The 24,807-nt window shown below is 41.6% G+C and overlaps 1 protein-coding gene across 1 annotated transcript; it reads right to left on the reverse strand.

The window, feature by feature from the left end:
* Positions 1-6,642: 6,642 nt before the first annotated feature.
* On the reverse strand, positions 6,643-7,599 carry LOC109807167 (uncharacterized). The gene has a single exon (XM_020369692.2). It carries the CDS (start codon positions 7,597-7,599, stop codon positions 6,643-6,645), a length of 957 nt encoding a protein of 318 aa, XP_020225281.2.
* Between the last annotated feature and the right edge of the window lie 17,208 nt (positions 7,600-24,807).

Here is a 24,807-nt window from a genome sequence, read left to right on the forward strand (position 1 = left end):
ATGTTTTTTTTTTGAAAGGTGTGTAAATATGTGAATGTGACCTTAAATGAGTGTGGGAGAAGGGGTGCCTGGGGTGGTAAGGATTGAGAATGGTGTCTTAGTCACATGTGAAAAGGTCCAAAGATTATAGACTCCCAAGTTCTTTGCAGTTTAGGGCCTCCCCAGCCATTAATGTGATAGGGTCATAGTACTAGGTTGATACTATAGGTGTACATGTTAAATCGTTAGTAAGTGTTGGCAGTATGTGTACCACTCCAAATTATAAAGTATATTATAAGAACTGTAAGAATAATAAAAAATGATTTTTTGTTGTACAAATATTAATTTCTTTCTATTTTATTTTGGCTGACGTTTAATATTTTTTTTTCACATGCACTAAAAAAATGCAATTAATATCTTAAATTTCATGAAATTTGTTATGTAATTTCTTAATATACTATTTATTTTTCATATTAGATAATTCACTTTCACACACACACACACACACACACACACACACACACACACACATATATATATATATATATATATATATATATATATTATTCTTACCGGAATTTGACCGTAGGGGTGATCCGTCCAGTAAGATCGGTGAGCCTCCTTTGCTTGATGTATTGGTGCTCCAAGATGGGGGATGTACCTGCAAAAGAGACTCTGATGTCAAAGTTAGGGTTTGTATGAGTAATAGTCTCGTATAAGTAATGCACGTACCTTGGAGCGAATTAGGTTTTCTTTGGGCTCTGGGCCTGAGATAATATATGATAGCGGATCTCGTCTGGGGCGAGATCCTCGGTAATCAGTGATTAGATAATGGGTCTCGTATGGGCGAGATCCTCGGGAATCAGTTGTGATTCACCTGAATGCCGAGCTGACGTCGCACGACGCGTGCCCGAGATCATCTTGCACTGTGATGCCGAGCTTGGAGCTCGGCTTCGCGGTACGGTCAGTACACTAGCCCCCCGAGCTCCGAAGACCGTAGGTCGAGGAGTTAAGACCGAGCTCGCTAGGGGGAAGTGACCCTTCACGTATGTCCGCCTGTCGAGATGCCACGCGTGCAAAAGTCGTTTCATGTTTCGAAACTCGAGGTCGGCGCGTTAGTGGTCATGATGGTTATGCAATGATGGCTTTCTCTGTCATAATGGGTCTCATTTAATGCGTGGTCAGGCGTGTCCCTTGGGTGACACGTGTCGTGACCGTTTTGAAATTCTGGGGGAGAGTTTTTTCTTTTCTTTCACTCGCGCCTCTTGGCCTTTTTCACTTTGCTCTTTTCCATTATTGTGGCTTCTTGTGCATGTCGTTGCTCTCGCTTTCGTCCATTCTCCGTCTCCGTTTCAGTCACCGTTTCCGGTAACCCCTTCGTTGTTAGGGTTATTTTCTGAAGAGGAGTATCAGGTACTTCCTTTTTACTGTCTTCTTTTCTCTTCTTCCTGGTTTTTCTTCGAGTCTTTCTTTTCTTTTTCATGGCTAGGGGGAGTAGTGCCGGTTCTTCTGCGCCTTCTCGGGGTAAGGCGCGTGGTAAGGCAGTGGCTGTCGGGAAGGCTACCGCCGAAAAGAGGGATCCGCCCCAGGGCCTGGAGCCAGGCATTCCTGGTTATGACTGGGTCAAGTGTGAGATGGCGGGGGTCCAAAGCGTCTTTCGGACCTTTCTTGATGTTAACAGGATCTCTAGGTCGTGTAGGGTTTGTGACCCTTCTATCTCCCATATGATTCGGCTTGAGCCTTGTCAGGTCGATGAGGGCATGTACATGGGGAAGTCTACTGATCCTCCCCATTTCTATATGTACCTAAGCTTTTTTAGGGATTTAGGTGTCTGCCTTCCCTTCACCCGATTTGAGTGCAATTTTTTGAACTTCATCAACTCAGCTCCTTGTCAGTTGCACCCCAATAGCTGGGGTTTTTTGAGGGCTTTTCAAGTCCTGTGTACAGTGCTGGGGATAGAGGTGTCTCTTCGCGTCTTTCTTCATTTTTATCAACTGAAGTTAGGCGCTCCGCCTTATGGTATTTTGTCTTTGAATGGGAGTAGGGATGGGGGTTTGTTTACTCTCTACTCCCAATCATATAAAAACTTCAAACAGGAGTTCTTCCGGGTTGCCCTTGTGGGTATTGACCCCTTGGAGGATGAGGTGTTCCACTTCGGCGGCTTGTCGAAGTTTCCTTTTTACTGGTGTTCCAAACCGTCTAGGTTTCATGGTTTGGGTAACCTGGAGGTGACGGCTTCGGAGGCAACCGCCATCGAAAACCTTGCCGCGCTCCCTCCCCCGCTGGATTGCAAGCTCGTTCTGTCGCTTACGAATTCGCCCTATAGGGAGAGGGGCTTAGAGAGTGAGTATTTCGTGTTTTGGTGGTTTGCTAGGGTTCGTGTAATTTCCTTTTGCTGATGTGTTTCCGTTTTTGTTTGCAGGCATTATGGGGAAAAACTTGTGGCGTGAGCTTAAGCACCGCTACAACGTTGCCGAGCTCGAGGTTCCCGAGCCTCTGGAGGAGGATGTTGCCCCCCTGAAGGCTAGTCGGAAGAGAAAGAGGGGGGGGGGGGAAAGAGGTCGGGGGAACCTCGGTCCCTCCAGGTGTCGAGGAGGTGACCTCCAAGGCCGCTGATGCTGATGCGGTGGATCTCACTGAGAGTCCACCGCCCCGGGTGGCCTCTGAGGAGGTGGCTCAGACTGCTGAGCCTACTGTGCAGGCCGCCGAGGTGAGTGTCCTTTCTCTTCATGCGCGTCTTTTGCGCTGACTTTGTTTGGTTTATTGAGGCGGAGTGTATCCTTTCGCAGGTCGGGGTGACCGCTGCCGAGGTGGGAGACCAAGCTGCTGAGCGAGTTGCTCGGGTAGCCGGGGTGGTAAGTATCTTGTTTCTTGGGTTTTTCGTTAATACTTTTATTGTGCTTTCTGGTCGCTTGACCTAGGGCCATTTTTTGCAGGCAGGAAATGCCCCTGAGGCAGCGACGCAGGCTGCCGAGTGGGTTGCCCAAGCTGCTAAGGTAGGTAGCATTTGTTTGCTTGATTTTGTGGTTCCCCATATGTCACCTGGTTTATTTTTGACATGGGGTTAATTTTCGCAGGAAAGGTCGGGGGTCCCCATTGTGGACTTTCTGGATCCCGAGCAGGGGACGCCGACTTCCGTCGCTGCTGAGGCCCGTGGAGGAGGCCCTAGTCATGAGGTTCCTTCGTCTGCGGCTGCCGCTTCGGCGTCGCCTCTTTGCCCTTCGCAGGAGGCTTCCCGGAGCCGATATCTGACTCACCGTTTCGGGAAGGGTCTTTCCAAAGTGCGGCTGGACCACGTGAGCGCCTCCGCCGACATGGATTCGCTGTGGAGCGCGGGGGTGACCGGGGAGAAGTTCTACCCTCAGGGTTCGTTGAGCTCCGAGGACCAGGGGTTGATAGACGGGACCGGTCCCGAAGAGAGTTTTGATGCGGCCCAGGTCCTTCTGCAGAGGGTTATGGGCATATTGGGCCATTGGAAGCCCAGGTGGGGCCAACAGCGGGAGAATTTGGTCAAGCAACAAGAGGACCTGGCCAAGTTGAGGGGCCGACTTCAACCTTGGAAGGAGGCAAACAAGATCCTGAGGGAAGAGAATAAAGCTCTTAGCGTAGCCCTTGATGAGGCAAAGCGGCACGAGGCTGAGCTCTGCTCTGCGTGTGGCGACCTTGCACGGGTGCAAAAGTCTCTTGAGATTGCGTTGCGATCCAATGAAGCTTATGCCTCTCAGGTGGGGGAGCTGCAGGAGCTCGTCGCCTTCTCTCGAGGCCGCGCTCGCTCCTTGGAGGATGAGGAGACCTCTTCTCGTGGCCAAGTGCGGGCTTTGGAGGACGTTGTGACCTCCCTTAAGGGAGAGTTGGCGGCGACGGATGAGGAACGCCTCCGTAGCGAGGTCATTCTTGGTGGCCGTGAGGACGAAATTGCCACCTTGAAGGCGGAGCTCGCGGAGCTGGGGGCGGGGAAGGCGGCTACGGACAAGAGGCTCGCGGAGGTCGAACGCTCCGTTGTGGTTGAGCACAAGAGGGGTTTCCAAAAGGCTGCTCGTCAGGCTTGGCTTCTTGCTCTCGGATTCAACTTTTCTTTCATGCATGTGGAGAAATTCGTCCGCTTTGGGAGGCTAGTCAAGGAGGACGATGCCGACGACAGTTCTAGCGGGGATGCTTCAGCCTAGGCCGCCTTCGTAATAGCTAGATTTATTTTTCTTTGGCTTGAATTGATGTACTGAATTTTGAGAACTTTGTTTGTATATATATATTTTGCTCTATCTTGTCCGTATTTGCGTTCAATTTTGGCTATTCGCGCTGTTTGAGGCACATGTTTGGTGTCTGTTATATACTTTTGTATATGGTGATACTTCTACCTTGAGTTGGTGAAGTCGAGATTCGAGGTCGGCCTTAGTTTTTGTTTAGTAGGACTTTTTGTGGGAGTTCGAACCCGGCCGTAAATGAATGTGTTAAGATTCGTATTTGACCCCGAATTTTGACTAAGTAATTGTTGTGAGAGTTCATAAATGACCCTAGACTGGAGTCAAGGTCAGAATTCGACCTTAAGTCGGTCGTGCCGGGGTTTGAATTCGACCCCGATATTGAGAGTGGGGTGTGTTTTGCCAGGGTTCAAAGTCGTCCTCAGGTTTGTGGTTTGGGCTCGACCTTTATCGGGAGTGTCGAGGCTCATATTCGCCCTTACACTTCGATTTTGAGCAACTGATTGATTTTATTGTGGTTTGGATTTGACCGATTTTATTAAGGTTCGGGTTTGACCTTGAAAGTGCCGAGGTTCGTATCCGACCTTAGGCTTTGGTGGGGTTCGGGTTTGATCTTAGATTTGAGCAAAATGATTTAGCTAAGGTTCGAACTCGACTTTTAAGCGGGGACATTGAGGTTCATACCGACCTCGATTTCGAATAAAATGAAGTTTTTGGCGAGGTTTGTATTCGACCTCGCATCTGGATGCTGTGGTTCGTACTCGACCTCCTATGCTAAGGGAGGTTCAGGCTCGACCTCGGACTTCTGTTTGAGTGAGCATTTCTGTGAAGGTTCGATGACCTTGCTTTATTGGCGCCGAGGTTCTGAGCCGACCTCAAACCGGAGTGTAGTGAATTGGATAAGTTGTCCGTATCCGCCCTTAAGTTTAGGGTCATGTATGTTTCGTCACGGTTCGAACTTGACCTTAGGTATACGGCTCGTACTCGGCTTTTAACAATAGTGTCGAGGTTCGTACTCGACCTTAGATTTAGGGTGGTGCATGTTTCATTGAGGTTCGAACTCGATCTCGGATATGTGGTTCGGACTCGACTGCCGAATAAGTTATTAAGGTTCGAACTCGACCCTTGACAAGAGCGTCGGGGTTCGTATTCGACCTCGGATTCGAGTGAAGTGATTTGATTAAGGTTCTGAATCGACCTTTAAAGAAAGCGCCGGGGTTCGTACTCGACCTCGGAAATGTCGAGGTTCGGACTCGACCTCAAATTTGAGATATGCTATTTAGCTAAGGTTTGAACTCAACTTTTAACGAGAGCGTCAAGGTTCGTACTCGACCTCAGGTTTGAGATAAATTATTTAATTAGGGTTCGAACTCGACCTTTAACGGAAGCATCAAGGTTCGTACTCGACCTTTAAAGGAAGCGTCGGGGTTCGTACTCGACCTCGGAGATGTCGAGGTTCGGACTCGACCTCAAATTTGAGATATGCTATTTAGCTAAGGTTCGAAATCGACTTTTAACGAGAGCGTCAAGGTTCGTACTCGACCTCGAATTTCAGCGTTTGCACAGTTAGAGTTCGTTTTCGTCCTTTAGATAATCAGGAAAATAAGAATATGAGATGAGCAAAAGGAGTAGTTTTATTTATGGTGCTTGTGTGCCTCGTTAAAAACCCTTTCAGTCAAAGGCTGAGGCGGGAAAAGAGTGCACAGCTTTGTTCACACTGAAAGAAGAAGAGAGACTTAAAAACTTAAGGGGCTATGGTGGGGGGATTCCCCTTGCTTTGCTAGCTTGACGAGGAAGTCTTCAGGCTCTCGGCGTAGCATTGCCGAGCTGTTTTCTGATTAGCTTTGACGGAGATGACTTTACCGTCCTTGCCCGGGAACTTCATGGTGAGGTTTGGGGTTGACACTACCGCTCCGAGTTGGTTCAAGGTTGGCCTCCCGATGATGATGTTGTAGGAAGTGTTGGCTTCCACGAGGAGGTACCAGACCATGACCCGCCTTCTATCCGGTGGCGTTCTGAAAGTTGTCAGCAAGTCTACGTATCCCCGGGTGTGAACTCGCTCTCCTGCGAAGCCGACTAGGGGCTCCGTGTGAGGCTGGATGAGAGAGTGAGGGACGTCTAGTTTGAGGAATGTTGGCCAGTACAGGACGTCAGCCGAGCTTCCCTGGTCGATGAGTGTTTTCTGCACTTTCCAGTTGGCTATCTCCACAACGATGACCATGGGATCGTCCTGGTTAGGGTTAACGCCGGCGTAGTCTTCGTCGGAGAAGGAGATCGGCGGTGAGCTTTGGTGCGGGGCCGAGGTGGTAGAGTGGACGTAGTTGATGTTTTGTAGGTGTCTTCTTCGGGCCAAGCTGCTGGCGCCTCCTCCCGCAAAACCACCTGCAATCGTGTTGATTATTCCCCGCAAGGGGGCTGAGTCTGTCTCCTGACTTATTTCGGCCTGTACCGTGCCATCAGCATTTTACTGGGACCCTGTGGGTAAGTCTGTGCGAGCTCCTAACCCGCGGCCTCTCCCGCGGCCCCGGCCTCCAGAGCCACCTCGGGAACCTGGCTGTCGCTGGATGTAGTGGCCGAGGTGGCCTGCCTGGATGAGTTCTTCGATGCGGTCCCGGAGCGTGCAGTGCTCGTCAGTGGTGTGACCGTAGTTCCTATGGTACCGGTAGTGTTTGGACTTATCGGCGTTGTTGGGGGTGTGGCCGGGTGGTGGAAGGGCTAGTAGGTTATTGTTACTGGCTTCTTCCAAGATGTGGACTCTCGGGGCATTTAGGGGAGTGTAGAAGTCATACCTCCCGCTTCTGTTGGGTCTGGCCGGCTTCTTGAATTGGCTGTCATTATTGACTTTTACCTTATCTTTGTGGCCCTGTTCTGGTTTTGCGGGGCCCTCCCCGCGAACTTGGTCGCGGAAGGCCGAGTGCTCTTCCATCTGAATGTAGCCGGCAGCGCGGGCACGCAGGTCATCCATGTCGCGGGGGGCGTCGCGGCATAGGCTGTCGACGAACGATCCGGGTTTCAGTGCCATGAGCATGGCGTGCAGGGTGACCTCCGGGTTTAGATTCCGGATCCGAACCGAGATGTTGGAGAAGCGCTCCATGAAAGCTCGTAGAGATTCATCGTCGTTCTGCCTGAGGTTGGCCAAGGCGGCCGAGGTTGTGTGGTGAGGCCGGTTGGTGGCGTATTGTTCCATGAATCGCCGCACCAAGGTGGCAAAGCTGTCGATGGATCCGGCTGGTAGTTGGGTGTACCAATGAAGCGCGGGTCCCTTGAGTGAGGTCGGAAAAACCCTACACAATATAGCGTCGCTGTTAGTGTAAAGGTTTACCTGAGTTGTGTACGAGTCTATGTGCTCGTCGGGGTCCGTGGTGTCGTCGTAGCGGTCAAGGTGGAGGGGCTTCCACCCGCGGGGTAGCGGGGTCTCCATGATGCCATCCACAAAGGGATGACGGCGGAAGGGTTCTTGGCCCTCGGAGACGTGGGTGGGGCCCTGCTGGTACCCTGCCTTGTTCTATGCGTTGATGCATGAGACTAGTGCGTGGCAGGTCGTGAAGTCGGTGCCTTAGTCGTCGCTCGGGATTGGGAGGCTGAATATGTCTCCTCCTCATGATCGTCATTGTCGTGTGGAGGTTGATTGGAGTGATGTCGAGGGAGCTGGGCGCGGATGCGCTCATTCTCGGCGCGTAACGCCGCGAGGTCTGCTTCATTAGCGGTTCGCATTGTTGCGAGGTCATTCTCATACTGGGCACGCATGTTCTGGAGGTCGGCATCGTGCTGTTGTCGCATCTGCTCGACTTGGTCGATCAACCGCCTTAGGGTTGCAGCGTCGCTGTCCATGGTAGTTGAGTGGCTTGCGTGGTCTGCTGCTCGTCTGATGTGGCTTCTAGTAGAGACCATGCAGGTGGCCGATAAGAGTTGTCTTGATCGGCCCCAGGGCGCCAAATGTTCTTACCGGAATTTGACCGTAGGGGTGATCCGTCTAGTAAGATCGGTGAGCCTCCTTTGCTTGATGTATTGGTGCTCCAAGATGGGGGAGGTACTTGCAAAAGAGACTCCGATGCCAAAGTTAGGGTTTGTATGAGTAATAGTCTCGTATAAGTAATGCACGTACCTTGGAGCGAATTAGGTTTTCTTTGGGCTCTAGGCCTGAGATAATATATGATAGCGGATCTCGTCTGGGGCGAGATCCTCGGTAATCAGTGATTAGATAATGGGTCTCGTATGGGCGAGATCCTCGGGAATCAGTTGTGATTCACCTTAATGCCGAGCTGACGTCGCACGATGCGTGCCCGAGATCATCTTGCACTGTGATGCCGAGCTTGGAGCTCGGCTTCGCGGTAAGGTCAGTACATATATATATATATATATATATATATATATATATATTCTTATTTCATAAAAATTAGTTAAGAAAATAATATAAAATTATATTTAATATTTAGAAGGCATTTTCTTCTTATTGAGTTGATTTATTTTCAAGTCATATAAGTGTTATTCTGCATGTTTTTGGGATTTAAATGACTCATTATAATAATGTAGTAAGAGTGCGTATTTATTGTGCTTGGTTTTTTTTATATTGGATTAGTGGAGTTATTATTGTTAGGTTGACTTTTTTAAAATCTTACTCAATGTGTTTCCTTGTAATGGATTAGAATATTTATTATACTTTCTATAATTAATTTTTTTTCTATAAAAAATTATATTTAATATTTATTTAAAATTATAAACTAATAATCAATTTTTTTAAATGTCCATCAAAATAGACCAGATAAATAACTCTTAAAAATGAAATCATGAACAAAAAGTCGTTAGTATAAGTAATTCTATACTTAAACTTCTTTAAAAAAAAGTATGATTCAAATTTTCAGCTTGGCCATAAAATCTATATGAGATACACTTTATTTATATATGAATGACTTTGGTAAAAATAAATAATATCTCTTTATTAAATATAAATAAATAAATGAAATCATGTTGTTAGCCTTAGCCAATAGAGATGGAAGTTACTTTCCTCCTCTTACTGCCCTTGGTTTTGGGTTGAATCCCAGTGCCGCTTGTCATGCACTCACCACTGAAAATAACATCTAACGCATGACCAGGTGTCGGCTATTAATAATTTCATAATTGAAAAAACCCTATTTTAAAATACATATCTATCACTACTACAACATACGTTTTTTACATCGGTCCCGTGAAGCCATCTACATCAGTTTTGAAATCGATGTAAAATAGAGCGACGTAAAAAATATATAGATTTCTACATCGGTTCTGAGAACCAATGTAGATTAGGAATCCTTGTTTTGCTTCTTGCACGCCTCAAGCGCCTCCTCCACTCTCCTCTCAGCAACATTCTGAGAGGCTCATTGGACTCCAAAGTCGCCATCATGAGGCCGTGGAAGGCCTCCACGCGGAGCGGGTCTCGCTTGAGGATTTCCTCGAATAGGTTTCGTGCCTGAGCGTGTTCACCTTCAACAGCGGCCACTCGTACTCCTCCAGTTCGACTTCAATCAAACGATCCAAACCGCCATCGCTTCCTCGATGCGGGCTCTGATTTTGCACTCCATGAGTGCGTGGAGCACGTCGGTGTCGTCGGGATTGGCGGTGAGGCGCTCTTCAAGAGCTCTCTCCACTTGCTGGTCGACCTCCTCCGTAGACTCGGCCTGCGACGGCAACGAGAGCGAGGCGGCAAAGGTGGGCGCGTGGAAGCGCATGAAGAAGAAGGCGGTGGCAGCGACAACGATGCAGGAGGTTTCAACGAGGGGGGAGAAGAATGAGGTTAGGGTTTGGATAAGAGGAGACGAGGGTTCACGAAGAGTTCTCAATATTACATCAGTTACTAGGTGAACCGATGTAGATTTATTTATAATTATTTACAAAATTGTCATCGCGTATTCAATACTACATCGATTTTACTAAAAACGATGTAGAACATTCAATATTTACATCGGTTCCAGTCATAACTGATGTAAATATACTTTATATTATATACTTATTTACAAAAATGCCACCGCATTTAATTTCTACATCGGTTTTACATAAACCGATGTAGAATTGACGATATTAAATAGTAACTTTCTAGTAGTGTATTTATATATAATAAAACGTTTCCTAATTCTAATTTATTAATTGTATCTATATTCTTTACTCTATGAATGTATTTCAGTGTCCTTTCCGTCACGCAAGTATCAAAAGAAACATCACACCACGGTTGCTACTTGCTAGAATATGCATACGCGAGTGTTTTGATTTCTATATTGAATGAATAAAATTATCTCAATAAATACCAAGTATTTTCTTGATAAATCTCTAAATACTAGTGCATGTCATTTTCATTTTATAGAACAATTATAAGATTTTTACATAAAAATATCTTCAAGCATCAAGCCTTAAAAATTAGCTAATTCTAGAATAGAGATAAGAAAACTTCATGCGCGCCTGTCGGAAAGGAATGCCTTGTTGTCTGTAATGAATAAAGTTGGGAAAACGACTTCAACTCCCATATCCTACGTTTGTCAAACATAAATAAAATATAGAACAAAAGACAGAAAGAATAGATGGGTCGTGAGTCATGAGATGATATAAAAGAAAGTATGAAAAATGGAGAATTGGACCTATTCAAATAAATGACTTTACTTAACTCGTGGGTGCATTTTAGGAGAATAAGAATTCAGGTCAGATGAGGGCGGTATTAGATTACTTCCAGAAGCACATATTTATTTGTCAATTCAAGGTCACCGCGTCTAAACGATATTGATATGAAGAGGATCATAGTCCCATTCAAAACCATATTTTCCAAGTATCTATGCTGACATGGTTATGATATGTTCGAATACTTACTCAAACCTGATTTGATTCCATTTTAAAATAATTTGCCCAATTTTCATAAAAAAGAAAAGATGCTACGTATACTTAGCTTTGATGCTACGCTTACAGTAACTCCACAAAGCCAACTACTACTACTTCTATTACATCACAAATCACATTCCATCTGTTGATTAACGTCACCTAGTTAGGTTAGGTTCTTATCCTCCCCTTACTATCGACCTTTTTGCGCAGTCCACGTATCTGGACCATTTGGGTGCACGTATACAGTTTTTTTCTTAAAGTTAAACTTATAACCCTATGATTTAATATTTAAATTAATATACGTAATGACGATAGTCAAATAATTGTTTCTTGTGTGGTGATACAAATCATGGGCTTGCATTACGGGATTTAAACTATGGTGGCCCACTTTCTGGTTATGAGCCTCCGAAGCTATCAGAACCAACGATTCATTTCACCTGCTCCATTTTAGTATAAAGTATATTCCTTCGCGGATTAAGAATTGACACTTATGACTAACCCCGCTGTTTGATTGAGACAGTACGAGAGAACAAAATAAAAGAAAAAATAAATGGAAGAAAATTAGAAGAAGAAAAAAAAACTTTTGTTTTTAAATTCTAAGAGTCTAATTTGTCTTCTTTATTTCTTGTCTTATCAAACAAAAATATTATTATTTATATTTATCTCTTATTTATTTTCTTTCTTCTTATCTTCGTAAAATCATTAAGCAATTTGTTCAAAGAGAGTAATCTTTTATGTACCATTAGTATAAAAAGAATTACATGGCTAATTAATCATAAATTATGTTTAGTATGAATATTAAATTAGTTGTTATAAAAGTTAATAAGATTATCATTTATATAAATAGAGAGAGAGGAGAGATCTGTTTACTTTAGAAGTAAGTCTATCTACACTTACTTCGTTCAATAACTCGTGTTCTACATCAAATTTTAACAATATAATAGTTGCATTTAAAGTCCTTAATGCATATAATAAGTCTGTAAATTTTTAAAAATTTTGAAAATTATTTGATATTTCATTTCATTAATTCAAATTAACGGATTATCATAAAATCATTTTATACATGGATTTGAATTAATGAAATAAATATCAAATTGTTGAAATTTGATGAAGAACATGAGTTATTGAACGGAGTAAGTCTAGGTATATATATAAGGGAGGGTTCAATAACTTTTACTAAGTATTACACCGCCCAATAACTTTATATTAAATGTGAATTTTAGAAATCCAACCGTTAAATTAGAAGTTATTTACTCTTAAATCATATATACAAAATTTTATATTAATCCAAGATGATTTGATACTTCATTCTTATAAAACAAAATTGACATAATATATACATTTCAAAATATAATAAAATATGAACTATAAGAATAGGAATGAAGTAGAGAGAGAGAGGAGGGATCCGTTTACTTTAGGAGTAAGCCTACCTAAACTTATTCTGTTCAATAATTCATATTTTACATCAAATTTCAACAATCTAACTGTTGAATTTAAAGTTTTTAATGCATAAATCAAATTTGCAAATTTTTAGAAAATTTAAAAATCATTTAACACTTCATTTCATTAATTCAAACTAATGTATAAAATGATTTTATGATTATCTGTCAATTTAAATTAATAAAAATAAATCTCTCCTTTTATATATATATATATATATTAGTTAATTGATAATGTAAAAATCATTTATATTGTTTTCTAATGATTGCAACATTTTGTAAGAAAATATGAGAAACTGGTATAAAATTATTTTTTATGCAAAAAGCTACTACTATTCATAAACTCTTGGAACTAAATTTGATTCCAATAAATAAAGAAGAAAAAAAATGGTCATTCATGTGACACATGGACCTAGTGTGCATATAGCTTTTTTATATAAAAATTTGGGCTATATACCACAACAATGAGTTTCACCAATTAATACATATACTCTTGGTTACTAACATGATGGTTTGAGTAAAACTTTTGTAAACTCCTTAATGCTATGCTTAGAAAAGAGGTGAAATTAAAAGGAAGTGAAAAAATAAATAAGAAATGATTTGATAAAAAAATAAAGTTAAATTTATGTTTAACTAATAAACTAGAATAGGTGTGAAATATAGAAAAACTGATATTTTAAAATTATATTTAATTATATTTTTATATAAAATAAATAATACATATAATTACCATTTTATTCTTATCTCTTTATTCACGTTTGTTGTTCCATTGTTTTTTTATATGATTATTGTATTAGCATAATACATTACCATTTTATTATATTGTAATATAGTGATTTTCATGATGATAATTGTATGAGCATAATGCATTACCATTCTAGCATAATGCATTATCATCCTCTCTTTATGCTTCCCAATTCAATACATTATAGTAGCATACACCATTTAGCAAGTCACAGACTCAGACTAGTTAAAAATAAAAGAGGGTTAATTTTGTCAATCATGAAAATTTCACGCCAATCCCCTTGCCATAGAGGATAAATTTTAATCAGTGGGACCCGTCTACATTTTCTCGCCAATCCATCCTATCAAGCACAATTGATTTTTCTATATTACTTTCTTATTATCTTCCTTCTCTCAAATATCCTCTAAATCCACCCACCAAACACACTGTAAATGATTAAAAAATGTGACTGAGAAGGTGATTAGTTAGATCCTTCAATGAAAATTAGTCAATTACAAATTTATGTTAAGAATATGTATAAATATCTTTAAGAAAATAAATAAGTTTTAATAAAAATATTTTATTTATGTTTTAAATATTTAAATTTAATTTGTTTTAATTATTTTGATTTATTTTCTTATTTTTTAGAATAGGATAATATTAATATTTAATTATTGTATCACAATGTTTTTTTATATGTAGAGTTTCTGAATAAAATTATATTATGTTCCTCTAATAAAAATATATCTTTATAAAATATAAATACAAAATATTTCATCATTGATATATCAGAGTCAAGTTCTTGTGACTTATGGATATGTAAGTAAAAACAAATTTTTTACAAATTTTTCTACATATTTTTGGTGAAAAAAGTTATGATCTTTGAACAATGAGAATGGAGACATATCTAGAGATTTTAGATCTTTAGAAAATTGTAAAACAAGATTATGATGTGCACTACTAGACCATCCCACTATTGAAAATTTACAATGAAATAAAAATCAAGAAGGCTAAGCCAAGAATTTGTTTGTTAGCTTGTGTCTCACTAAATGTTTTCACCAAGATCATGACTCTTAAATATTACTTGAAGGAAAAATATGTTGGAGATGAAAGTATTCCATGTATGTGTTGAATTTAATGAGAGAATTTAAGTTACAAAGAATAAAGAAGTCAAAGATAATCAAATTATTATGGACCAAATTAAAATCAAGAGTGTAAAATTAACACACTAGGAGTGCAACCAGAACGGGCCGTTCTAGTTTCAGAATGAGCTGTTCTGGTTCCAAATACATTAAATCATTTTTGCATCCACATATGCATTCACGTGGCATCCACGTGACCAACAGTTAATTCTGTCTAAATAATTTGAACAGAAGCCCAATATTACAATAATTTAAATTATTAGAAACCAAATTAAAACCAAAAATTAAAATAAAATTAAATTGAAACAAATAAATATTATAACCAACTAAATTAGGTTTTTAAGCCTTAACGATATTATTTTACTAATTTTTTAACTTACGACACAGTTAAAGAAACACATATTCCTAGAACTGAGAAAACCATGTCTTACTACTTTTTACATAAAGAAAAATACAATGTTATACAATTACCAAATACCAATGTTCATATAAAATGGAGGATGACATCATTAATATATATTATGACTTCGTCGTACAGTAGAAGTAAAAAAAATGTAATAAAAAAAAGGGGAGACAAGAGAAGGAGGAATCTCAATTCAAATTCAAACAAGACAAAAAGTAAAATTGCAATCGTACGTCCTTCATGAAGCGCAATGAAATTGAAAATCATATTGCTTGAAAAAATGACTAATTGTACGTCTTCAGTTATACGAACATTCAAACCCAGGCACTGTGAATACAAAAAAATCTCTGGTAATGGAATTTACTTTGCAAAAAAAATTTATCTCTCAAATATTGGAACTGAGTCTCTTTTTATAAGAGAATTTCCTTATAACCAAAAATCTCCATTATCTATCCCTTCCCCTTTTTTCTAGCTAACCCTTTTTATCTTTTGAAGAATAAATCTTCACATTATCTTCCTTTTTTTATCTTCTTTTATATATATATATATATATATATATATATATATATATATATTAAAATTTATTTCTTTTTAGAAGGTGATTAATTAGATTATTCGATGAAAATTAGTCAATAACAAATTTATGTTAAAAATATATCTTAATATCTTTTGATAGACATATTTTATTTATATTTCAAATATTTAAATTTAATTTGTTTTTAATTATTTTAGGATTTGTTTTCTTATTTTTAAAATAGGATAATATCAATATTTAATTTTTGTATCATAATTTTTCTCTTTATATATAGTGTTCTTACCGGAAATTTGCTGTAGAGCTGATCCGCCGGGTAAGATCGGCGAGCCTCCTTCACTGGTACGCTGGTGCTCCAAGATGGGGGTGGTACCTGCAAAAGAGACTTCGATGCTAAAGTTAGTGTTTGTGGGAGTATGAGTCTCGTATAAATAATGCACATACCTTTGTGTGAATTAGGGTTGTCTTGGGCCTTGGGCATGAGATAAGACATGATATGATAAGATATCATATGATATGATATGATATGATATGATGAGATATAATATGATATAATTGGAGGGCGGTTCTGATCTGGGACGAGATCCCCGGGTTCGGGAATGATCTGCCCAAATACCGGGCCCCAAATACCGGGCTGACGTCGCTTAGCGTGTGCCTGGGGTGGCTTTGTATCGCTAATCCGGGCTCGATCCTCAAGTGAGCCTGTTGAGGTTCGTACTCGACCTCAGAATTTTAACGAGGTTCGTACTCGACCTCAAATTTTGAGTAAAATGATTTAATATTAGGGTTTTTACTGTCTACCGGTACATTGGCATTGTTAGGGTTTTACCTTGTGATTGCGGTGCGGTGACAAAATTGTATTTTTATTCGTTTGATGACGTGGCATCTTTGGGCCGATGTGGTATTTCGATATCCATGTTTCATGGCCGAGCTGAGGAACTCGACAATAATGAGTTTGCTACTTGGTTAGGCTAGTAAACCTTTGACCGGGTCAATAGATTGGTGAGGGACAAGTTGGCAACTCTGCTGGCCAGTACACTTGCCCCCCAGCACCGAGTGATGTAAGAGCAAAGGGGCTTCTGAGGAGCTCCCAAATTTGATGTTTGAATGTTCTAATTCGATCTTGTTAAGTAGATGTGATTTTTAAGGGTCGAGCTCGACCTTGACATATCAAGGTTCGAACTCGATCTTGGTTAATAAAATGTGATCTCAAGGTTCGGACTCGACCTTGGCATATCAAGGTTCAAACTCGACCTTGGTTGATAAAATGTGATCTCGAGGTTCGGACTCGACCTCGGCATAACAAGGTTCGAACTCGACCTTGGTTAAGAAAATGTGATCTCAAGGTTCAGACTCGACCTTGGCATATCAAGGTTCGAACTGGACCTTGGTTGATAAAATGTGATCTCGAGGTTCGGACTCGACCTCGGCATAACAAGGTTCAAACTCGACCTTGGTTAAGAGAATGTGATCTCGAGGTTTGGATTCGATCTCGGATGAGAGTATTGAGGTTCGTATTCGACCTCAAACCAAAGTTGGATGAACTTTTAACGAGGTTCGAATTCGACCTCGGATGAGAGTATTGAGGTTCGTATTCGACCTCAAACTAAAGTTGGATGAACTTTTAACGAGGTTCGGATTCGACCTCGGATGAGAGTATTGAGGTTCATATTCGACCTCAAACTAAAGATGGCTGAACTTTAAACGAGGTTTGGATTCGACCTCAGATGAGAGTATTGAGGTTCGTATCTGACCTTGTAGACCCCTAAAATTGTCCGGGTCGGAAATAAGACTCGAAGACTATCAAAGATCAATGGAAAGTCAGCCAGAAGGACTCCCAGAAGACCATAGGATGACTATCTGTAGGTTTAGAGGTCTTAGAGTAGCTAAAAATAAGAAAGTGAGAGGAGTGGAGCTCAATACGGCCTCTTTGGAGCTCAGTACGGCCCGTATTGCATTTTTGAACTGCAATACGGCCGTACTGAAACCAATACGACCGTATTGATGTTTTTGAAATTCAATACGGCCGTATTGAATTCAATACGGCCGTATTGAATTCAATACGGCCGTATTGAAGTTCAAAACTTCAATACGGGCTGTATTGACACCAGGGGCCGTACTACGCCTCACCCCTATAAATAAGACGTCATTTGGACGTCATTTGACACTTTTTCACACTTCTTGGACTCTCTCCTTGAGTATTCTGGGGTTTTTGAGCAGTGTTCTGCCCTAGGAATCTCTCCGAGAGCCGATCCGATGAAGTTCTTGAGTTCTGAGCATTTAGCTTGAGAATTCGAACTAGTCGAAGGGAAATCTTTTTGATTTCCATAGTAAAGATTAATTTTTAGGGAAGGAGCGAGCGAGCGTGTAGTGGGAGGGAGCGCCAAAAAGCCTCCTAACATCTGTTTAGATATATAAAAGCACGCTTCAATAGGTTTTCCTTAAAATCCCTTCTTTTATTGCTTTCTGATTGTCGCATATTTAATTTTGTCATCATGTAGATATTTAATTTATAATCGTTTATAATAAATAGGGGTAATTTAGTAATTTTGCACTGTTATTTATGAAATAATCCGTCATAGGGAACCCGAAAGGGGCGTTGTGGGGTGCTAACACCTTCCCCGCACGTAACCGACTCCCTTACCCGACTCTGGTTGTAATGACCAAGGTTGATTTATGAAATCAATTGCCTTATCCCTTTTTCCAATGTTTTGAGTAAAACATTGGTGGCGACTCCAAGAACCCTACCTTTTGCGAAAACCACTAATCCATGGAGGGTCCCGCTTGGGGTTAACATGGATTGGTGAACCATTTTAATAAAATTGTTAGTTCGACAAGGTCTCAGTTTGAGAATAAGTCGTTCTAACAATCCACCACTTTTCAAAACATTAAAACGAGTCCGACCATCGTCGCGAATGCCAAGGTCCATTTCGGCGGGTGGCGACAGATGGCGACTCCACTGGGGAAGCCTCGAGAGTCAATCCCATTTAGTGATGGATTCTTTTCAAAATAATAGTTTAAAATTACTTTATTACCCCTCACTTGTATGATAACATGTTTATCTATTTGGCTTTAATAACTGTTGTATGTTTAAATTCTCGCAATTGTTTGAAATACAAACTGTACACGAACCTTTGCACACAACAGTTCCCTCTATACCCGGGGGCATGAGTGGAAAGCCATAGGGAGTGGATGCTAGTACGGCCGGTTGTCGAATGGGTCTATAGGTGCCCGTAGACCGTTGTCGGAAAACATCACTCAAGGTGATAACCATGAACTCAAGTCTGACAGTGCGTTGGAACTTTCCATCGACTTACGACGAGAGGAATTGGGTCCCTATAATGGGGGCACCTTGGGGGCCTCAGACCAGTGAGAACAGTTAGAACCTCCTTGAATATGCACTTTTCTGCAGGATACCCCTACCTCGTGATTCGCTCGTGACTGTTCGTGGATGAGTGAATTGTTTGTGCATCGTTTACGTGACATTGTTTGAGCATACATTGCATTCTTTAAACATACAACATTCCTTTTTTAAAATAAGAATAAATAGGAATAAGAATCTTCCATTACATGGTGTTAACATCTACCTTCATCACATTCATATAGGTAGTTTCCCTTTTCACCCAAAAAAATACAAAAAACAAAATACCCAAAAAAAAGAAAAAAGGGTTATTTATCCAAACCAAGCAATATCATGCATCATCTTAGGGACATCCTAAAAACATGATAATGCTTAGTTGAATAAACACAATGCATGCATATTCATCGCCATCATCTCATATCATGCATTCTTATCAAAGATCATGGAGGGATCTAGTTTTGCATTTCATACATCCCTCCTGGTAATTCATTAGAAAAAAAACATTAATAAAAAGAAAGGATCAATCGATGCGTATGTTCAAAGAATGGATCGCATGCCGTTCGTTATCAAGTGTAAGCCAACAATCGTGCCAAGCGAACACACGTCAACTCCGTTGTTGGTAATCAAGACGAATAAAGGGGAAGGTCCGACACCGTTAAGGATCACTGCTCCAAGACCTTTCCCCTACGAATCGAATAAGGCTGTGCCATGGATATACGACATCCATTCTTCTGCCGACAGCGATATCTCTAACATCGCTGGACTTGGGGGCATGACTAGGAGTGGCAGGATCTACACTCCCGAAGATCTTCATGACAAAGCTCCCAAGAATAAAGAAAAAGAAAAAGATAAAACCGAGGAAAAAGAATCCGAGGAGGAGACAGACGAGCTGTTAAAGTTTATCCGACAAAGCGAGTACTCCATCGTGGATCAACTTCACAGGACGCCAGCAAAGATTACGCTGTTGTCTTTGATCCTAAGCTCCGAACCGCATCGACAAGCTCTGTTGAAAGTCTTGAACGAGGCATATGTGTCGCACACTATCTCCCAAGACAAATTTGAGGGGATTGTTAGTCACATCACGGCTAGTGATCACCTCTCTTTCACCGATGAAGAGATCCCCGCTGAGGGACCAAACCACAATAAGCCCTTGCACATCTCTGTAAAGTGCAAGGAATATCACATCGCTAAAGTCTTGGTGGATAATGGATCTTCCTTGAACGTGATGCCAAAAAGAACGCTTGATCAAGTGGCAATCAAGGGAATCCAAATGCGCCCGAGCAACATGATCGTTCGAGCTTTCGACGGTTCTAAAAGAGAAGTGGTGGGAGAAGTCAATCTCCCAATCCAAATTGGACCCACCATCTTCAACGTCGAATTTCAAGTGATGGACATTACTCCCGCATACAGCTGTCTCCTCGGCCGACCTTGGATTCATGATGCGAAAGCTGTTCCTTCTACGCTCCACCAGAAAATCAAATTCATAGTGGGTGACAAGCTGGTGACTGTACAAGCTGAAGATGACATACTCATCAGTAAGCTATCCACCATACCTTACGTGGATGCAGCAGAGGAAGCTTTAGAAACCGCCTTCCAAGCATTGGAGATTGCCAATGTTGAAACGTTTCCCCGAGAAATGAAGAAGGTAGCCTACATGCTCACCAAGAACGGATACTTGCCGGGACAAGGACTTGGCAAGGATTCCCAAGGAATTCCCGAGCTACCCACTATCAAAGATAATCCGGGAAAACAAGGGTTAGGATACAACCCTAATAAAGATCAAAGGACGAAGAGGAACCAAGATCCTTCTCGACGTTCTTTAAGCCAGATCTTTAGGAAGGCCGGTTCACAAGCGTCAAGGCCGGTCGTCGTCATCAAGTGTTCTTCTCCTTCCGATAGGGATATATAGACCTGATGACTATTAGAGATTACTCCTCGGGGATAGCCCGACCCCCGAGTCTCGATAGGGCACATGTTTCCATTATGATTATAATAAAATCATTCTTTATTCATTTCTTATTGCTTCTTTTCTCGCTTACAATAAACTTCTAGGCCGCATTATTTAACCCTGTTTGAATAAGCATAAATGAGGTTAAAATTGTCTTAATAATAATAAACCCGCATCATTTTTATGTGGAAGTGTGCGATAACTTAGAACACCTTCCCTTGGCCTCGACAAGTGCCATCATGGATAAAAAGAAATCTTTTAAAATAAAAGAAAGCTCGGCAGGAAACCCAAAAAGGGGGCTGCGCAAAAATAAGAGCAAAAGACCCGCTAGGAATCCCACGAAAGGGTGACCTAGGCAAAAGTTAGGGTTGCAAAAATGAACAAAAACAAAAGTCCGCTAAGACGCCACAAAAGGGTGTTTTAGGCAAAAATAAGGACAATCAAAAAACAAAAGAAATCCATGATGGTACCATGAGCCGAATTCAAAAAAGGTTCAAGGGAAGCTATCTAAGTTGTCAAAATCACAACGTCAATAACAAGATTTTCTTAACTTCATAAGTGTTTAATCAAACAAGCCTAAACACATAAGCCTACCTTGGCCAACCATTCTTACAAAAACCATTTTTGAAAAATAAATCCCCTCTAAAACACAAACTTCAGAACAAAAATATCTTTCCTTTCTTTTCTCTCTTGTCCCAAACGATTTTAGAATAATCTGGTGGAAGCATGGAGAAATAAATCATCACTGAAAATGGATCTAATCTGAATAATAAAATGGTGGAAGAACTGTGCCAAGAATTCAAGATCCAACACCACAACTCTTCCCCATATCGGCCGAAGATGAATGGGGCAATCAAGGCAACCAATAAGAACATCAAGAAAATAGTGCAAAAGATGGTTGTCTCATTTAAAGACTAGCACGAGATGTTACCCTTCGCTCTTCATGGTTATAGGACTTCAGTACGCACATCTACAGGAGCTACTCCATTCTCCCTCGTCTATGGGATGGAGGCAGTTCTACCCGTCGAAGTCGAAATACCTTCTCTAAGGGTAATCATGGAAGCAAAACTTTCCGAGGCAGAATGGGTTCAAAGCCGATACGACCAGTTGAACCTTATCAAAGAGAAACGGCTGAACGCCATATGCCATGGTCAAGCCTATCAGAGGAAGATCAAAAAAGGCTTTTGACAAGAAAGTCCACCCTCGAGTCTACCATGAGGGAGAGTTGGTAATGAAGAAGTTGCTACCAGTTCAAAAGGACAAAATCGGAAAGTGGGCCCCGAATTACGAAGGACCATACGTGGTGAAGCGAGCCTTCTCAGGAGGAGCATTGATCCTCACAGACATGGATGGAGAAGAACTTCGATACCTAGTCAACGCTGACGCGGTAAAGAAGTGCTATGCTTGAAGACGTTGCTTGCATAGGCCCGCTAGGATGAAAACCCGAAAAGGGCGTCCTAGGCAAAAGTTAGGGCAAAATAAAAAGCCCGCCAGTACAAGGGTACTAGGCAAAACAAAGGCAAATTTATCCCCACTAGGATACGTCCTAGGCAAAAATTAGGGGCAAAAGAATAAGACACAAAAACAAAGCAAGCAACGATCACTTGAATCGAAAACCGAAAGGCGGTTCAAGTGATTATCTTCTAGAAGCAAGCGTCTTGCAGTATCTACACTCCTGGCTCAGGCATCTCACCCGAAGCAACTATGGGAACGTAAAGAGCAACAATTACAGATATAATTGTTAAGCCCAATGTATATAGCCTACCCTGGCCAGCCATTCTTCAGAAATTTCCTTCTGTATATCTTTTTGTAAAAACACTTGTGAATATCAATAAAATATCTATTCATTTCTTTTCTCTCTTGACCATGTGATTATGCCTCTAAATTGGTATTTCATAAAAATTGTACGAAATTCCTTTAATAATCGGTCAATAAAGAAAATTGAAGGGGTTCCTATAAAATTTGTAATCTCCTGCGAAAAAGGCTCACAAAGATATTCCCTCACATTGACAACAGAAATTCCTCCAAGAAAAGGAGGATAGGGAGAGCCATTCATTTTTTCTAAAAAGCATTAATAAAATAATTAAACTTGCATTTGTGCATCACACACACATTAGTTGCACATTCAAAGACCTTATCATGAGGCAATCGCATAAAATAGAAAAAATAGAAAAATTGCTTGTGTATAACAGCAGTCAACAGAAAGACCAAAAAAACGACAAAAAAGGCAAAAATACAGAAAAAGCAAAAAAACAAAAAGGCAAAAATATAGAAAAAGTCAAAATTCGACGAAAAAGGCAAAAGATTTAGAAAATCAACCGCATCGTACAGAATAATTGAGCCTGGAGAGGCTTGCCGAAATAATACTCGTACAGAATAATTGAGCCTGGAGAGGCTTGCCGAAATAATACTCGTACAGAATAATTGAGTCTGGAGAGGCTTGCCGAAATAATACTCATACAAAATAACTGAGCCTGGAGAGGCTTGCCGAAATAATACTCCCCAAGGGACATCTCAGCTTGCGCTCTTCGGCTGAACAGAAAATACAGCATTGTACAGAATAACTGAGCCTGGAGAGGCTTGCCGAAATAATACTCCCCAGAGATATCTCAGCTTCTACTCACAGGCCAAATTCCCCAGTGAGAGCTATCAAACCAAGATCAAGCAAGATTCCCCAAGGGAGGCTTGATCATCTAAATAGAATATCCAAGTCGAAAGGACTCATACTTCCTCAGTGGAAGATAGCTTTCCAACTCAAGCAATGAGTGAAGCTAAGCCTGAAGAGGCTTTCTAAATAATACTCTGGGATACATAAAATCCTCAATCCACATTTGCCTACTCAGAGGCACTCCTTCAAAAAAGAGAAAAAATCGAAAAGATCAATAATCATTCCCCAAGCGGAATTCGGCATCAAGCCAATCATTGAACGTCAAGATGATCTGTCTAACAGAAGAGGCTAATCACAATTAATGACAAAATCCCCCAGTGGATAATAGCCTACACAGAGGCAACAAAAACTGGAAAATCAAAAGAGTCACCCGAATAAGGATAACCGGGATACTCCACCAACGTCGAAAGGACGTCAGCCAAATCATAAGGCGCCGCTCACATCAGAAAGAGCATCTTTGTGTCTACATCCCCAAGGAATCAGAAATTCCCCAGTGGGTACCAACTACGCAATGGAAAGTTGGGACACAAGAACTTATGAAATAACTGCACATCCCCTAGATGGATCCCTGCGTTATCCAGCCCTCAGCGGCATCAAAATCAAAAACAGTCGTCGAAGCAGCATCGTGGACTGTGGAGACAAAACTATCACAAATCCCTGGAGAGGGCAAACTCACGTTACCAAAGTGACCAGAAGCACCGAGGTACGCATCTTCCGGCTCGGGCGTCGAGTGAAGCTGACCCTGGAGAGGGCAAACTCATGCTACCGAGGTCGTCAGAAACACCGAGGTATGCAACGAGCCTGGAGAGGCGACGACTAATACTCACCATACCCCGTCGTCAGAAACACGGAGGTATGCAACTTCCAGCTCGGGCGTCGAGTGAAGTTGACCCTGGAGAGGGCAAACTCACATTACCAAAGTGACTAGAAGCACCGAAGTACGCAGCTTCCGGCTCGGGCGTCGAGTGAAGCTGACCCTGGAGAGGGCAAACTCATGCTACCGAGGTTGTCAGAAACACCGAGGTATGCAACGAGCCTGGAGAGGCGACGACTAATACTCACACTACCCCGTCGTCAGAAACACGGAGGTAGGCAACTTCCAACTCGGGCGTCGAGTGAAGTTGAGCCTGGAGAGGCGGTACTCAGCTACCAAGGTTGTCAGGAACACCGAGGTATGCAACGAGCCTGGAGAGGCGACGACTAATACTCAACCTGGAGAGGCTACTCAACAATTTTCCACCGGAAGACACTACAAGTCGGAAGGGTGGCTTATTCCCCGGACAATTGGGTCAACTCCTTTACTTGTCAACCGGTACACTAAAAAGCCGCTTGACTAAGTAAAGGGGGGGCAGCTGTAGACCCCTAAAATTGTCCGGGTCGGAAATAAGACTCGAAGACTATCAAAGATCAATGGAAATTCAGCCAGAAGGACTCCCAGAAGACCATAGGATGACTATCTGTAGGTTTAGAGGTCTTAGAGTAGCTAAAAATAAGAAAGTGAGAGGAGTGGAGCTCAATACGGCCTCTTTGGAGCTCAGTACGGCCTGTATTGCATTTTTGAACTGCAATACG

The sequence above is a fragment of the Cajanus cajan genome, chromosome 5 (genome assembly GCF_000230855.2).
Source record: "Cajanus cajan strain Asha chromosome 5, NIPB_CcT2T_4, whole genome shotgun sequence".
Lineage (NCBI taxonomy): Eukaryota > Viridiplantae > Streptophyta > Magnoliopsida > Fabales > Fabaceae > Cajanus > Cajanus cajan.